Source organism: Salvia miltiorrhiza, chromosome 5 (assembly GCF_028751815.1).
Source record: "Salvia miltiorrhiza cultivar Shanhuang (shh) chromosome 5, IMPLAD_Smil_shh, whole genome shotgun sequence".
Lineage (NCBI taxonomy): Eukaryota > Viridiplantae > Streptophyta > Magnoliopsida > Lamiales > Lamiaceae > Salvia > Salvia miltiorrhiza.
The window spans coordinates 17,414,820-17,432,768 of record NC_080391.1 but is presented as its reverse complement, the minus strand read 5'-3'; the positions used below and the strand labels follow the sequence as shown (position 1 = coordinate 17,432,768).

The following is a 17,949-nucleotide window of genomic DNA, read 5'->3' as shown; positions in this document are numbered from 1 at the left end:
TTTTTTACATATAACTAATATCTAATTCTCAAAGTGATCTAATTGGTATTGTGATTTTGCTCCAACAAACATATTTCTATATATAATCCCACCAATTCCTTAAAAAAATTAAGTGAACTAACGTACAAATGTTGATTTCAAAACATCGATCTATACAAATATTTTCCATAATTAATTAAATGTGGTTTAGTTGGTTAAATTTGCATATGGACAGTCTTCCATAATGGAGTAGATATTATACACTACAGGAGCGTTTATTTGCATGATTGATAAAATAGATGATTCAGTATTTTTATCCTCAACAGTATAGGATTATTGCAATCTCACTATTTTAACGGGATAAGAATGAAGTAAAGCTAGCTTAAATGATAAAAATAATCAAAGGTCTTGAAAAATCTCAAAGTTTCAATCCATCAAAATAATAAGGGATGAGCCTTACTATTTTTTATCCATCAAGGTTAATCATTCAAAGAAAACGCCCCTACATATACTACAATATGTTTGATCTTTATCATTATATTCTTGAATCTTACGTTAATGTGGTACTAGTGTAATTGATTATTTATTAAAAAACAGAATCAAATAAGGAATCAAATCGTCAAAGTCTGAAACATATATATATCATTTTATGTTCTTCAACAAGAACCCAAAAAGAAAAAAGAAAAAGGAATATATATATAAGTCAAATATCATATTAAATTCGAAAACCTTTATCAGAGTAGACAACTTGCAATATCGTCCACAAGATTCATGGACCTAGCCCTCTTCCCGTCCAGTTGCAAATGCCATTCATGTCTCCATAGCTTCACACTGGCCACAAAAATTCTAATAATGAACTATTTAATTAAATATTCGAAATAAACATAATATACCTCTTTTCCCTCACAAAAAGCACAAATAAACTATACTTTCGTAAAACGCCCTAGTTATTTAAGACAGTAAATCACCAATTTATCTAAATCCAAGATTTTAAATATCAAACTTTCCCAATTCAACACGGTCGCCAAGAAAGGTCAGAGATGAGATTGGTCAATTTCATGCAACTCTATAATTTGACATATTTGCAATAATTTGTTTTGAAAATAAAAATAAAAATTCCTAAATAGTCTAACATTTTAGGCAGCCGCTGTCACGCTGACACTCAACCTTCACTTTTTCCCAACTTATTGAAAGTCATCTCCTCCAAACAAAAAGAAAGAAAAAAAAAGTGAAAAAACAAAACATATATACAGCTTCTCTTCATCTTGTATTCTTGTTCATCAAGATTTAGACATGAAAAAAAACGACCTCCACACTTTCTCGCTCTACATACTCTCTCTCATCATCTTATCCAAAGTCTGCTGTGGGGCAGACCACCAATACGAAGCTTGCGCGCCGACAAATTGCAGCGGCGGCGGTCCGAGCATAAGCTTCCCATTTTTCCTCCCAACAGTTCAAGAATCTTACTGCGGCTACCCAGGATTCGCGATCCGTTGCAGAGACGGACTTCCGCTACTTCATCTGTCTGAAGACGAGTATATTGTTGAAGACATATTCTACTCCAACCGATCGCTACACGTGTTTAATGCCGCAGCGTTATTATCAGATGAGATTAGCAGTTGCGCTCCAATTGGAATCAGAAACACGACTCTCCCCGCCGACAGATTCGATTACGTCGGCGGCGAAACTTTCCATTTGTTGTTCGACTGCAAGAACGTGTCCGAGGAGCTGCTGAGGTACGAGGTTGGTTGCAACAGCTCTAGAGAGACAAGTAACAATGAGACTCTGGCTATGTATGGCGGCAATGGGAATCTGCGGAGAGCGTTGGAGAGGTGCGAAGAGAACGTGGTCGCACGTGTGGAGTTGTATGGGGATGAGAGAGAAGATGAAATTGTGGATGTTGCAGCGGTTTTGAGGAGGGGATTTCTGATGAATTGGACAGCTAGTGATTGTAGTACTTGCCAAGAAAGCGGCGGCCGCTGCGGTTTTAACGAAACTTCTTTCCATTTTAGGTGCTTCTGCCCCGACCGCCCTCATTCTAGGAGCTGCAAACCAAGTAAGATTTTTCTTGATTTCTTTCCCTTTTTAGTGGTTTCATTTATGCTTTTTGATCAAATTCTGTACGATTTTTCTTGCTTGATTAATTCTTGAACATGCCATTTTACTGCAATGTGGTTTATAAGTTTTTCTTCTTGATTTCATGCGGTTTCAACTGCTTAACAGATGGTACCTCCCTAGGATGATCTCTTTGATAAATCGTATATGATATTTTGTTAGTCTAGATAAGATAGTTGACTTTGGACTGTATTTAGATATTTAATATATGATCAATCTCGGATGTTTTGAGCTTCGATTAGTTTAAGGAACAAAACCAAGAATGTCCGTAGTTTAGCAGCTGCAATTAAGAGAGAGCTATTGTAGGCTAATGGAGGTATGGGAGAGTAGGAAAATGGGGTCCTTCCTATGAAAGAAGGCTCTTCCCAATAGTAGAGCTGCCAAGCGCCGGACCATTTTAATCACCTCTTATTAATACTACATTCGCTCACCTAATTCACAAATTAAATGGAATGCAACCACTTCAAATCCAACCAACGCTTTTAGGCGAATTACTCTCATCATGGAACAAATTCAAAAGCTTTAGAGAGAGAAAAGTCCACTAAGAGTTTTTTCTGATTCTGAATTATGATTTTGGACTTTGGATATGGACAATTCTTTGACCCATGGATGACTAGGTCAGTCTCATATCTAAGGTGCTGCTAATTTTATGAGGAGACGGAAAAACATATAAGGAGATAATAAATATCCAAAAGTGAAAACATATAATAAGGGTATAAAATAAGCAATCCACGTGTTGTGCCCAAAGCTCTCTTCTTGTAATTTTATGAGGAGATGGAAAAACATAGTTATGCTTATATATTACTCCACTTGGGACGATATATATCGTTGATTAGTCCCTATATATTCAAGGTCTTCCACCGACATATTAATTTCCAAGTCAATAAGAGTGTTAAACGGTCTATACTCTCACTTCCTTGAATAATCCGTATTGATATATAAGGAGCTTAGCCTTTTCCGAAAGAGTGAAACTAATTTAGTTATGGGTAAAACCAAGATTTTGGTTTTGTTACTCTCATGCAATCTCTTGTTTCCCAAAATTGATTCCATTTGTCCAAAATTTTTCGAGTGTGGGTCTTTAGGGACCTTGAAATTCCCTTTTTCCGAGAATAGCAAGTGCGGGCTATTCCTCGTTGATGGCTGCGGTTCTGGATCGCCCCGTCTTCGCCTCAGCCCTCAAACATTCCGACACTACAATTTTATAGGGAACAATATATCTTCAAACGAGTTCACAGTTTTCGACGATTTCCGGCAAAAGGACTTGATTGACAAGAGTTGTTCATTTTTCAAAAATATATCCCTACCTCAATCTCCTTTTGTTTCATTCACTTTTTCCCATAATCTCACCTTCTTTACATGCTGGAATGAAACTATAGACCCAAATATCCAAGATTATTTCCATAACACCCACAATGTTCATTGTCGAGGCAGTCCCACAGTCTATTACAGAAACGTAACACCATATGTTTCAGTGATCAATAGTAGTATTCCTACTACGTGTTCGTTGATTCAGCTACCGACAAAATCGAGTCAAGTTACTGGTGAGCTATTCGCTAAGTTGACTGCTACGTTTACTCTAAAGTGGGATGTTTCTCGAGATTGCTATGCATGCTATGGTCGAGGAGGGCAGTGCGTTAGTCACGACAATAAATTCCACTGCAGAGAAGAAGGTACTATTTTGCCAACATTAACAACCCATATTTTTCTTACTAGCTAGAATTACTCATCTGTGATAAATATTACGTGTCTTTTTTGTTTGTTTGACCAACATGCATTAAGCCAGTATCTTTATATTTCTCTTTCACATGTTAAAACTACTTTCTTATTTCCTTTAATTATTTAAAGAGGATTAATGATTTCCCATTTTTTTCCTTGTGGTTGTTCGAACCCCTAGACCTTATTGAATTGGGATTCGTTGTCCACGTGTTAAAATTACTTATTGCTAAGGATTTTCTACATACTAAAGAACGTTGAGATTATAAACTTAAATAATTAATAGTATATAGAATAATATTATTATAAAAATACGTATTTTACAATTGTAGATATACCTATTGTACCATCAATCATTTTAACTTTCATGTGTAGTTTAATAATTTTAATTTATTAATAATAGTAATAATATAGATTGTGCAACTGTACATGTTTCCATTGCTCTCATTGATTCCCAGTGTCCAATATCATATGGCGATGGCGCTACCAATGAAAAAAAGTCTTCTGTAAATATCTAAGGAAATAATTAATTTCTTTTCGGGAAATCTAAGAAAAGAATAATTGATTGTCAATTAAAGGATAATATTAGTTGTCGAATCGTTGGGGCTTGACCGCCTGTTCCTTTACACCGTGGGGAGAGAGTTCCTGTTAGCCAGTGGCCCACTCAAATCTCTTGGACCTTAAAAACGCATGGCCCAACTCAACCCAAAAACTGGGCCTAGTGCATATTCTTTTTCTGATGGGGCCTAAATATATAATTTTGGCCCAGCCCAACCAAAAACCGGGCCACACAGACCTTTTCTAACACATCTAGATATTTTTTATACTTGTGCTTTTTTTTCAACTCAATTGGGCATAGGAGGATTTAATGCAGTTCTCAGCTAAAGGTTGAATACCAAAAAGTATGCCACTTTTTGCAAAGTGCAGTCTTGTATTCCATTTACACCACAAATTTCCAACTCGAGTCAACGTGGCGTGTTAGACAAAGTTAACGACTTTGTCCTAATGTTGAAATAAATAAAATAAGGAACAAAACGGGCAGAAAACACCATTACTATTGTTTTGATCCATAACAAAAACAGATGGCTCCTGCTCCTATAAAAAATCTCTACTCACTCCTTTTCCTCAGCTATTTTCTTGTGCTTAAAGCTGATTCGAAATGCCAAAAATCGTACCCCTGCAGAGATTACTCCATCGAATTCCCCTTCACCGATATTACTCATTCCAAATGTGGATTGTTCTCAGTCAACTGCAGTTTAGAACATGAAAATCCATTAATTTATCTACGAGAGTATCCCATGAATCTGCTGGAGAAGGTATCGGATAGCAAGCTCTTGATCCACGATCCCGTGCTACAAAACTACATCAATGGCAACAGCTGTCTCTCCTTCTCAAACGTATCTCTACCAAAATCTCCTTTAATTTCCTTCACATATTCCCCTAATATCACCTTCTTCAACTGCTACAATCCAAGTAAAGATGTCATAGATTACTTCGAGCAGTACGAGAATAGGAGCTGTGATATATTGACCATTTACTATAAAGCTGAAGAAGCTGCTGCACATATTGATGATGATCTTCCAGGATCAGGATGTACAGTGCATCAAATGCCTATTAGGTCTAACCAAGTATTTCCCGCCGACGTCGTGAAACTGTTAAGTCCAGATTTCACACTAGAATGGCATGTGTCTCAAGATTGTTATGAATGCTATTATGATCGAGGAGGGCAATGTCTCACATCCGAAAGCAATGAGTTCTACTGCATAACCAATCCAGGCAAAGGTAATGCTTCATCTTCGTTTCATATGTTGCTTAAAATATAGTACTTGCAAATCTAGATTTTTATACTTATTATAAGACCAGCCTTCATGTTAGGATAATTAAAATAAAACAACTATATATACTTATCGGGAACAATGCATTATTGCTTAATACTATATTAAAACGAAAGTTTTCGATGAATCACACATTGATTTCATTCGTATCAACTTCGCTTATGAAATTTTGTTTTTTGCGTGGAAAGAGTGTGGCCGCCCAACCAAATTTTCAACCCAAGTTGCTATCAGCAAAGGGAAAAGCCAACTTTATGGATAACTTAATGTTTGAATCAAGACTAGAAAATTCGAGGCCTGAAATAGAACATCGATTAAAGTGTACTATTAAGTACTGTGACATGAACCCGATTTAAATATTGGTGGTGGAATTCTTCATCTTGGACTTTTCCTCATTAGGATTTTTTAACATGAGAAGAAGTGTGTTTGAAGTCTTGGGCGAGTGAAGTGTAGAAACTGACCAATTCAAAGTGTTAATCATACTAGAAGACAGTCCAGAAGTCGTATATTACAACTAGCTAGGGGTATTTTGTAGCAAAATTTCCAAGTCAATTGGTTAATGGATGGAGTCAATGAGTTGATTAAAGGATGATGCCTATATTTAACAGAATTAATCAAGCAAGAGAGAGAGAGGTGAGAGAGAGAATGGGCGTTGGCAAAGATGTGTTACTGCTGGTGTTGTGGCATCTTCTTCTGCTCCAAGCTGATTCCAAATGCCAAAAGTCCTACACTTGCAGAAACTTCACCTTACAATTTCCCTTCACCTATATTGATGATCCCCAGTGCGGATTGTTCACGGTTGCTGGCTGTGAATCTTCATCTAGAGAAAAACATCCAAGATTATACATAGGAGCTTCAACCTCAGCCAAATATATTCTAGGCCAGCCATCACAAAACAAACTCTTAATCCACGATTTCTTGCTTGAGACATTATTGGGATCACCCGAGTCGTGCTATTCTTTCTTAAATGTGTCTCTGCCTCAATCCCCCTCAGTTTCATTCACAATCTCGCCTAACATCACCTTCTTCACATGCTTCAATAAAACTACCAACCGTCAAATCCAAGATTACTTCCAAAACTATAGCCGCCAAGACTGTGAAGCCTCCACTTTGTACTATAAAACTCCGGCAACTCAGGAGCATGCTCCGCAGATTCCTGAAGCTTGTTCCTTGGCTCAACTACCTATCAAGTCTGATGAAAACTCAACTCAATTATTAAAGCTGTTGAGTGCTAATTACAGTTTAGAGTGGAATGTGTCTGAAGATTGTAATGAATGCTACCGCAGAGGAGGGCAATGTCTTGCAGACAACCAAAATGACTTTTACTGCAAAAGCAAAACAGCAGGTATTTTGTTAAGAGACTCAGCCAGTTATTGTTTCATGAAATTACCTTTGCTTAGGTTGCTATCATCACAAATTAAGATCATATCTGGAATATATAGACGCTTTTAGATTCTTCACAACAAATGCTGTCAATTACAACATTTATAGAACATTTTTTATAAGAACGCCAACGCACTCCAGCGTTGTCATCGGTATTTCATCCGAATTTTTCTATTTTAACACCCTTTGTTAGTAAAAGAATATTTAGTCTTCGTCCGCCACTGCTGCAACCTAACTGAATTCGATCATCAAAGCCGTGTAAATTATGCAAGTTTGTTTGAAACATTTTAAAAATGTTGTTTCCTTAGCCATCTTCTCTGCTCAAAGCTGATTCCAAACACCCTCTAAATCCTACTCCTGCGGAAACTTCTCCATCGAATTTCCCTTCTCTCATATCAACAATTTAGAAATTTGGATTGTTCTTAGCCAACTTTGATCCTAAATGTAGATACTCAACTCCTTATAAAGGCAAACAAAGATTCTGTGTTATCTGTTTACTCCAAATTGACTATCCAGTGGCATGTTTTGGAAGCATGTTATGTTCCATCGTCGAGAAGGGCAGTGTCTCTCTATCAACAAGAATGAATTCTTCTTTGATTTGCTAAAACTAGGTAGGCTTGATTATATATTTAAGGCAGGGCAGGATTTTAGTATACTAGTATGACTCAAGTGAGTACATGTCTATACTTGATGTTTTACTTAGTTCTTGCCTGTGTTTTTATTTTTGGATCAGCCAGAAATAGAAAGGTGGGGTTAAAAGGGTGAGTAGCAAGAATGTCTGTACTTAAGTAGATGTAAGAATATCAGTATATGTTCAAGCTAGACTGTGTTTTTGTTTAGCCTGAAACAAAATTTGTCAATCCCAAAAGGAAGATCCATAATCTTTGTGCCCAAATTAAGCTGAGTTCAGATTCTTACAGCCAAACCTATGACATGTTTGAAGGGAGATAATCAATTTGCTAATTATGTGGTATGTCAGGACTGAACTGATTCACAATATCTGATGTGAATCTAGATTTCATTTTTATCATCTTCGCTTGTATGATGGAAGAGTGGGCCTTGTGCACCCCAATTTTCAATTGAAGTTGCTATCAGCTAATTAAGAGAAAATAAGTGGCCTCAAATGGAACAACGAACTCGACCTAGAAAAAATTGATGACATTCGTTCTCGTTCTCATTCACTTTAGTTTATTAGCTTATTCACATTACCGAATAGGCTGGTCTTGAAGTGTATGTAAATGCTAGTCAACTGAAGTGTAGAATAGGAGAACTTGTGCCTCACATTCCACCAATCTATGTAGATTTAATATCTATATTACAAGGAAGACCAAGTCAATTAGCGTGATGTATGGAGCCAATGACTTGATGGATTCAATATATCAATATTTAACACAACTCAAAACTAAAGAAATCAACACAAGACATATACAAGTCTCTAGAGAGAAAGAGAGTATATATGGGTGTTGGCAAGCATATGTTAACGTTGTTGCTATGCCTTGTTCTTCTTCTACTCAGAGCTCATTCCAAATGCCCAAAATCCTATGCCTGTAGAAACTTCTCTCTAGAATTTCCCTTCACAATTAGTAGTTATCCCGATTGCGGATTGTTCATAGTTGATGGCTGTGATTCCCATATTGGACATCCAATATTACGCTCAAAAGCTCCAACAGCTCCATATCTTATTTTAGGAAAGACATCCACAAATAGATTCTTAATTCACGACAGCCTGCTTCAAGAACCATTGCGATCATCCACGTGTCATACTCTCAGAAATCTGTCCCTGCCTCAGTCTCCTTTTGTTTCATTTACAATAATCTCTCCTAAGCTCATCTTCTTCGCATGCTACAATCAAACTCCTTCTCCTCAAATCCATGATTATTTCCAAAGCTATCGCAGCTTAAGCTGTAATATCTCCACCTTGTACTATCAAATCCCGGCACCTCCTCATCATGCTCCGCCTATTCCTCGAGATCATTGTTTCTTGACTCAACTACCTTTCAAGTCCGACAACAACTCAACCGACCTATTACATCTCTTGACTGCTAATTTCACTTTAGAGTGGAATGTTTCTCAACATTGCTATAAATGCTACAGCGGAGGAGGGAAGTGTCTTACTGACAACCAGAATCAGTTCTACTGCAGCAAATTAAGAGGTATTTATTACAGAGCAGCTGCATTATTTTTTAACATAAGCTGTGAGTTGGGGCTGCAATTGTAGTACTAATACTATATGTATGTTATCTAATTGCATGCTATACAAAATCTATGTGTGGGTTAGGAGAGTACTCGTGCAGCTCTTGATTAGGGTCCATCACTGTTAAAATATGAAAATTAATTTGGGGCTGTGTAACATCAAACTCAAGTGTTGCGTGTCTGACGGGCTTGAAAAGTAAACACAACAAAGCATGAATTCCACTATATCTTATCAATTCTGATATAGTTATCTTCTTCTTCTTCTACCAATCAAATGCCCAGAATCCTTCCAGTGTGGAATCAAAGTTTGAATGGGCTTTGGAAGTAGTATTCCTGCAAATTATAGATTATTGTAAGCGAGACACCCACCAACTGGTTTAATCCATTGACTGCTGAGTTTATTCTAGAGTGCATGGTGGATCATAACAGCACGAACGAATTCCTCTGCATAAGAGGTACCATTGTAGTTTCTTTTACGAGGACAAACCCCTTAGCTTAGCTGCTTTCCGACGTACAAATCCAATATGTATATAATTTGCAGCTACTAGAATTTGTGTTACATGCAAGAAATTGAATTAGATCATGCGTTAACTACTTGAATTTTATTCCTTCTCGTTTGTATCCGTGATTCAGACGAGAAATCGATCTGAAGAAAAGTATGGAGGGATTTGTAAGGTGCAAAGTTTCAGCATAGGAAGAGTCAACCAAGATAAGAAATCTGTGTATTTTCTACGTAATCCAAGTCTACTAGTGTAGAACAGGGATTTTTTGCTGACTAATGCAAAGGATTAGAAAAAAACAAATAGATTAAAACCACTATACTTAATTATTGCTAAGGTTGAATTATTTTCTTGTTAGGATTGATTAAATACTCTGCTAGAAATTTAGGGCAGGTTTACTGGAAATTGGTTGTGCAAATTACAAGATTATTATATACTCCACTCGACAGGAATTTAGGGCTTGCTTTCTGATTGGCTGCGATTTAAAGAGAATGTTTTAACCTTGAAAGGGCGAAAAGTCGGGTATTAAGAAAGAGGCGTCAAAACGGCGCCGTTTGGATAGCATTGCTAGTCAACTACATAGTGGGGGAAAGTCGGAAAGTTCTGCGTTATTGGTTCACCTCCAAGACCATTTCAACACCCACTGTTTAAGAATTTTTAAATACAAAGAAAGTAAAATATCTATCCAAAAGTCTCCTACAAAATTTCTTCGCCATAGTCCATTAACGTGTTTGATCAAAACAATTGAATTGTCAGAACCAAACTAGAAAAATTAAACACAAGTAGATCAAGACATAACTGGTTTCCATTTCTCTTTCAAATTAAGCTTCATTTTTTTTTTCATGGATCATGTCACCACGCTCTTGCTTTTCTTTCTCCATCTTCTTCTCTTCAAAGCTGCTCATTCCACATGTCAAGAATCCTTTCTGTGTGGACATTATAATCTGAGTTTTCCATTTACTAAAGCTGGTAATTCGGGCTGCGGATTGATCACCGTTGATGGCTGTGATTCTGATCCTCCATATCCAGTAATTCATTTAGGTGGTGGAAATCTTGGTTATTATATTTTGGAGAGTAACACACCAAACAAAGTCTTGATTTCTGATTTTCAGCTTGAAGCTCAACTGAAGAACCGAAGCTGCTTTACTTTCATGAATCAATCTATGCTTCGATCTCCTTATATTTCAATCTCATTCTCTCCTAATCTCACCTTGTACCCCTGCTTCGCCCAACCTGATACTAACAAATCTAAATTAGATGAACATTTCGAAAACTATAGCAAGATAGATTGTATCTCCACCGTGTACTATAGAATCCCAACAGCTGATGATTCTTCTTCCGAGAAAATTGAAATTCCTCAAGAGTGTTCACTGGTGCAGCTACCTCTGAATTCTAGTGGAGACTCGGGTGATTTGTTCAATATGATAACTGCTAACTTTAGTCTAGAATGGACTGTTTCTGAAGAATGCCTTAGTTGTTTCCATGGAGGAGGCCAGTGCCTCACTGCCAACAATAACCAATTCTACTGCAAAAAAGGTATTGTATGCCATTGCCAGCAGCTTTTGTTGCGCGTGGAAGTTTTTGGCTCTAATCCCAACAGATTATGTTTCTGTGTGTTCTACATGTCTAAACTTATGCCTTGTTCTGTTGTTTGACCTAATCTAACTACCAAAAATGGTTTGTCTGTTTAAATTGTGATTGCAGAAAATAGGTTGACGGTGATATTATTAGCTTCATGTAAGATGATCTTCACTCTCGCTCTCACATTGATTAAAAGCACAGAAATTCTGCAATATAACTTAATTTATGATAATCAGTGATACCTGGAGTTGCAATCCTTGTCTTGCTTGGCGGCTGCATATTTTGGTTACGAAAGAAAAAGATGGGTGGCGCCTACCTTCTCTCAAGAAACCTTTCCTACGATCCCTCCTCAAAATCGGATATCGAAGATGGAAGCTTCAACTTCGGCGTTCCTATCTTCTCCTACACAGAGCTGGTGGACGCCACCGGCAACTTCGACCCATCTAAAGAACTGGGAGATGGAGGCTTCGGCACCGTCTACTACGGTAAGCACACCTCATCTCAAAAACACACATCTTCAGCAATACATCTTCTATAACAAGAGCGTGGGCAGGCAAGCTCCGCGACGGCAGGGAAGTCGCGATCAAGCGCCTCTACGAGCACAACTACCGACGAGTGGAGCAGTTCCTGAACGAGATCAAGATCCTCACCAGTTTGAGGCACCCCAACCTGGTGTCCCTCTACGGCTGCACCTCGAGGCGGAGCCGCGAGCTCCTCCTCGTGTACGAGTACATCCCCAACGGCACTGTGGCGGACCACCTCCACGGCGAGAGGGCCAGCGAGGCGCCCCTGACGTGGGGCGTGAGGATGAGCATTGCTAGAGAGACGGCCACGGCGCTGGCCTATCTACACAAGTCCGACATAATCCACCGCGATGTGAAGACCAACAACATTCTGCTAGACAGCAACTTCTCCGTCAAAGTAGCGGATTTCGGGCTGTCGAGGCTGTTCCCGATCGACGTGACCCACATCTCGACGGCGCCGCAGGGCACCCCGGGGTACGTGGACCCGGAGTACCACCAGTGCTACCAGCTGACGGACAAGAGCGATGTGTACAGCTTCGGAGTGGTGCTGATCGAGCTCATCTCGTCCATGCCGGCCGTCGACATAAGCAGGCATAAGCACGAGATCAACCTGGCCAGCCTCGCCGTCAACAAGATTCAGAGGTGCGCCTTTGACGAGCTGATTGATCCTTTCACGGGGTACAACTCCGACGCGGAGGCCACCAGGATGACCACGTCGGTGGCGGAGCTGGCATTCCGGTGCCTGCAGCTCGACAAGGATATGAGGCCATCCATGGAGGAGGTGGTGGCGTTTCTGCACGATATTCACACTGGGGGGGATTGCGACTTCGATCAGGTCAAAGGGGGTGCTCGTGATTTGCAAGGGAAGATACCGCCGTCGCCGGAGACGGATGAGGTCGTGTTGCTCAAGAGTAGGATTTATCAGTCGTCGCCTACTGCTGTTACGGATACGTGGATTAGTAGTGACTCTACTACAGCCAGTTCTGTTGGCTGATTTTTGTATCTTAATTTGTGTGTTAGGGGATATCATGATATATATATAAATATATGAATGGTTTATATATTCTTTCTTTATTTTTCTTCTTCTCTTGTCTATTTTACTTTCCCGAATACACTAATATACTGTGTACAGAGAGGGGGCAAGAAATTAGAAGCGGGAATGTGCATAGTGACGAAGATCAGCTAGTAGTGTTTTTGGAGATATATTGTTGAGGATAATGATTTAAAGTTTTTGGAGAAAATGCTAGATTGGAGTGGAGTCACCGAAAATTAATTGTTGTGGATGTAGATGTGCAAGCCCATCCAAGACGCGGGCTTTTTGGGCTAGCCCGAGTCCATGGCCTTATCTCACCTGGACATTTCAGGCTGGGCCGTAATCCACACCTACGTTTTTTTTTTTGAGAGGCTCCTAAGTAATTTAACGAGGGTAATTATAGGGTGATTCTATTCACAACCCTCATTTTACTCCATGTAGCCCCTTATATAATATAATAATTACAAATTTACTAATTTACCGTCTAAACTATAGCCCGTAAATGAAATATGCGTGTATAGCCCCCATTTTTTCTCTTTTCACAGCCTCATTTTTTCTCTTTTCAATATTGAATATGTGTGTATAGGCTATAGCCCCAAGAAACCCCCTATTCTTCTTCCTCAATCTACACAGCTGCCTTATTCTATTCCAGCGCAAGTCATCGGCGCCGCTTCAATCACCACCACCGGCGCCTCTCCTTTTCTTGAAAAATTGAACAGTGAAGCACTCCTTTTCCATCAACATTTAAGCTTCAGTTTGCAAAGATGACCATCTAAAATAGTCAACAAGCGAATATAATTGGTGCTTCATGAAATGCTCCCACTTCTACCATTTTTAATTTTAAACCTCTGCTTAAATTACAAGCAATTATAGCATGGCGATTTTACCGTTGAAATAATAACCAATTTAATTGGAAGAGTCATTAGGAAACAATGCTCTTTCTTTGAACATATATTTACAGAGATTCAATCAAGATCCCCAAAATTTAAAAAATAATTTTAAAACAATCACTGATCAATGAAAACAATTTCGATGATGAAGATCCTCCTCTATATAAGATCCACCACCAAGAATCAGGTCCTTCAATTCAATCACCTCACACAGTCACACTAAACCAGTCCGGTCTAAGAGTCCAAAGCAGAGTTCAATTCTTACTCAAATCGAGCAACATTTTTAAGGCTGATGAAACTATACATATGAGCAATCAACAGAGAAACTAATAAGGAATAGTAAAAAAAAAAAAGGGGGAGACTTGCGCTGGAATAGAAAAACTAAAAGGAGAGGCGTCGGTGGTGGTGATTGAAGTGGCGTCAGCGACTTGCGCTGGAATAGAAGAAGGCAGCAATGTAGATTGAGGAAGAAGAAAAGGGGCTTTCTTGGGGCTGACTATACACGCATATTTAATACTGAAAGGAGAATTATATTCCATTTAAAGGCTATAATTTAGAGGGTAAATTAGTAAATTTATAATTATTATAGTATTAAATAGGGGGCTACATAAGTAAAATGGGGGCTATGAATAAAATCACCCGTAATTCTATTAAACCGTGTCCATTTAAATAAAGGGTAATGTATTCACAATCCCATTTTACTAACTGTAGTTAGGGATGTCAATTGGGTCAATCTTCCGAGTTTCGGACTAGCCCTTTCGAATTATCAGGCTAATCGAATTAAAAAAATTTCAGGTTAAAATTTTTCAACCCTAATCCTAAAGATTCAGATTTCGGGCTAGTCGGGCTCGATTTTTTTTAAAAATTAATATATGTCTCTTGATAATATTATATTTGTAATAAAATAAATACGAATTTCAAGCTAGTGGGGCTTAAAAATTTATTTTTTAAAAAATACTCAATCCGTCCACTAATTCAAGGCCTACAAGAAAAAACACGGGTTTTAAGAAAAAGAATATTTTTATTAGATGAGTGGAGAAAGGGTCCCACAAAATATATTGTTTATTGGTTGAGTGGAGAAATGGGCCCACAAAGTGTATTGTTTATTAGTTGAGTGGAGAAAATGTGTATTGTTTATTGGGACCCACCAATTAAAATATGAATAAAACTTACTAAAAATAGATAGGCCTTGAGTTGGTGGACGGACCAAAAAGGAAAGTAGGCCTTGAATTAGTGGACGGAGGGAGTAACTAATACTCCATCCGCCCCAATTTTTAGTATCCAACATTCCTTTATTGGTAATCCCACATTTTAATATTCATTTCTATTTTTAGCAAAAGTAGGTGGGACCTTTGCTCCACTTTAATTATTTTAACGCTCACATAAAAAGTGGGACCCTTATTCCACTATTTTTGGTCGTTGTTGTTGTTCAGCAGTGCGAGGGTGAAGGCGATGGCCTCCGTTGAAATTGAAGGTGAAAGCAGTCGCCGAAAATCGAGGGAGGATGCAGCGAAATTTTTTGGAATCTAAAGTTTCAAAGAGTGATGAAAGAGGTCAGAAAACGAGAGGCGAGGAGGCTTTGAGCGACAGCGGCCACATCCCTGCCACTATTGTTGGCTAGACATCTGAAGGGAGCGGTGGCGGTGTGATGGATTTAAGACGAAGAGTGGGGCGGCCTCTCTTTGTGTGCGTGCTTGTTCTAGGTCGTGAGAGAAGTAGTGTTAAAGGGAGAGAAGGAGAGGCGGCGGTTGTGATGACCGTAGCGGCGACGACCTTCGTCGGAATAGAAGGAGGCAATGTCGGTAGATTAAGGAAAAAGTGGAAGGAGGATTTTGTTGATTGAGAGCTGTATAATTTGACTATAAAAAAATTATATTTATTGTAGATGCTATGAATTAAAGGTTAAAATAATAAATTTTTATATTTTTTATTATTATTTTATATGACGGACTATAGCGAGTAAGATAAAAATCATGAATAGAATTATGCTATTAATTATGGTGTATAGCCCTGCTTCAAAAATATAAAGTCCTGCTTCAAAAATATAAAAAGTCATTGTGTATAGAGCATTCATAAAATTCAAAATTTTAAAATCTTTTAATTATGAGATCATCCCTCCAATGTAGCATACTAGTTATTTTTGAGCAATTATTCATAGACAAATAAAAAATAGTACTCTCTCCGTTCCATTATAAATGTCTCGATTTTCATAATGAGATGTTTCATGACAAATGTCTCATTCTTTTTTTGGCGAATGGTTAAAGAGAATTAATGAGTCCACCCACTATTCTCTCTTTCTATACTTAGGGGGTGTATTCAATTCAGAATTTAAAAGATTTTAACATTTTTTTTAATATGTAGATTCTGTTAATTTTATGGATTGTTTTAATTCTATGCAGAGATTAGTAGATTCTGTTGGATTGATTATCTCTATTTTCATAGACTTTATAAAATTTTGACGGAAATTTTTGATAATTTGACGAGAAATTGATTTAGCTTTTATATGTATATATAGATTAGTTAATCTTATAAATATATATTGAAAAAAAAAAAGATTTGGCTAATGGACCAATTTTTTTGGCAAATAATATATGTGATTGAGAAGTGTCCTTATATTTATTCACAAAAAACTGCTAAAATTCTCTTTCACCGTACCATTCCAAAACGATGGTCAATATTTGAGAGGAAAAAAGCAAAAAAAATGAGAGAAAAAAGTGCCCTTATATTTATTCACAAAAAAGCTGTCAAAACCCTCTTTCACTGCACCATACCAGAACGACCATTCCAGAACGAGAAGGACCATTTCAGAGCGATAGTCAATGTTTGAGAGAAGAAAGCAAAAAAAAAAAAAACTGAGAGAAAAAAGAACGACAATATTTGAGAGAAGAAAAAAAAAAGAGAGAACGAAAATAGCTGAAAATTTTGACATAGCTGATATCTCTTTTCTTTTTCTTGTTGACGATGGAGAGAGGATGTCGAAATCTTTTACGTAGATGTGAGATTTCTAGAGGGATTTTGTATTTATAGTGTAAGGCATTAGAATCCTATAGAGTCCATGACATATTAAAATCCTACAAATTTTTAATATCACGAGATTTCAATGGATATTTATAAGTCATAATTGAATACCAACAAATTTTTAAAGAGTTCTTAAAATCTGAATTGATTACCTCTAGACTTAAAAAAAAATCTTTTAAATTTCAAATTAAATACACTTCCCCTACTTTTAAAATAATACTCCCTTCGTCCCGCTATTCATGTCCCGTTTCTTTTCGGCACGGAGATTAAGAAGAATGAAGTAAGTAGAATAAAGAGTGTGGTCCACATATTTAAATTTGTGATTAAGGGATTGTTAATATTTGATGATTCTAATGAAAATGAAAAATTCCTAAATAATTAAAATTCTGAAAATGAAAAATTGAAATTACAAAAAACTAAAATTCTTAAATGAACATAAATTTTCAGAAATTGGGCGATTTGCAGAAATTTGGGCGAAATTGCAGAAATTGGGTTGCTGCTCCTTCGCCCCAAATCGAACTCAGAAATCAAACGATTTCTCTCAACCAAATCTGCAACCCAAATTAGGGGTTAGGGTTTTGCAGAGGCAGGGGAGATCAGAGGTGAGAGGCGGAGGCGGAGGCGGAGGAGATCAGAGGGAGGAAAAGGGCGACTGAGGGCGGCGACAAGAACTGCTGTCGCTCGACCGAGGAGAGGGGAGAGGGAGCTGTTGTTGGTGACAATGGCGGTGGCTCTGTGCTGGATTTGTGAGTGGAAGGAGAGGCGGTCGTGGCTTCACTGAGCACCGGAGTTTAGCAGAAGGAAGAGAGAGAGGCGAATACGGGCGGCGGAGGGAGAGAAGTGACAGATCCAGCATCTAGCAGAGAGAAGGCGACGGAGGAGAAGGTGAGGGTGGAGGCGCAGAGAGAGAGAGAGAGAGAGCCGAGAGTCTCTTTGTAGATGGAAGCCAGGAGAGGGCAGAGCCCTGGTCACCGAAAAACGAGCGGCGAGGCACAGATCCGGCATCCAGATCCGGCGAGGCACAGAGGGCAGAGCCTTGGTCGCCGGACTCAAATGGAGAAGAATTGGGAGAAAATTAAATGGTGGGTTGAAGTCCGGTAGGTTAAAATTAAAATTAGTGTGATAATTAGTGATCTCATTTAATGTTAAACATCCCCTTATTATTTCCTTTTTAGGAAACGGGACATT

At 38.2% G+C, this 17,949-nt stretch overlaps 1 protein-coding gene across 5 annotated transcripts; it reads left to right on the top strand.

Moving 5' to 3' along the window:
• Nucleotides 1-1,148: 1,148 nt before the first annotated feature.
• LOC130986448 (LEAF RUST 10 DISEASE-RESISTANCE LOCUS RECEPTOR-LIKE PROTEIN KINASE-like 1.2) lies at nt 1,149-12,894 on the top strand. Of its 5 annotated transcripts, none has more exons than XM_057909855.1 (4): nt 1,149-2,035; nt 11,420-11,452; nt 11,533-11,781; nt 11,850-12,894. In XM_057909855.1, the coding sequence occupies exons 1-4, from the start codon at nt 1,273-1,275 to the stop codon at nt 12,812-12,814; spliced, it is 2,010 nt and encodes a 669-aa protein (XP_057765838.1). In that variant the 5' UTR covers nt 1,149-1,272; the 3' UTR covers nt 12,815-12,894. The 5 variants fall into 5 exon arrangements, with proteins under 5 accessions (XP_057765838.1, XP_057765840.1, XP_057765839.1 ...); XM_057909857.1 differs by lacking the exon at nt 1,149-2,035 and adding an exon at nt 4,875-5,589; XM_057909856.1 differs by lacking the exon at nt 1,149-2,035 and adding an exon at nt 5,655-6,984.
• Nucleotides 12,895-17,949: the final 5,055 nt, after the last annotated feature.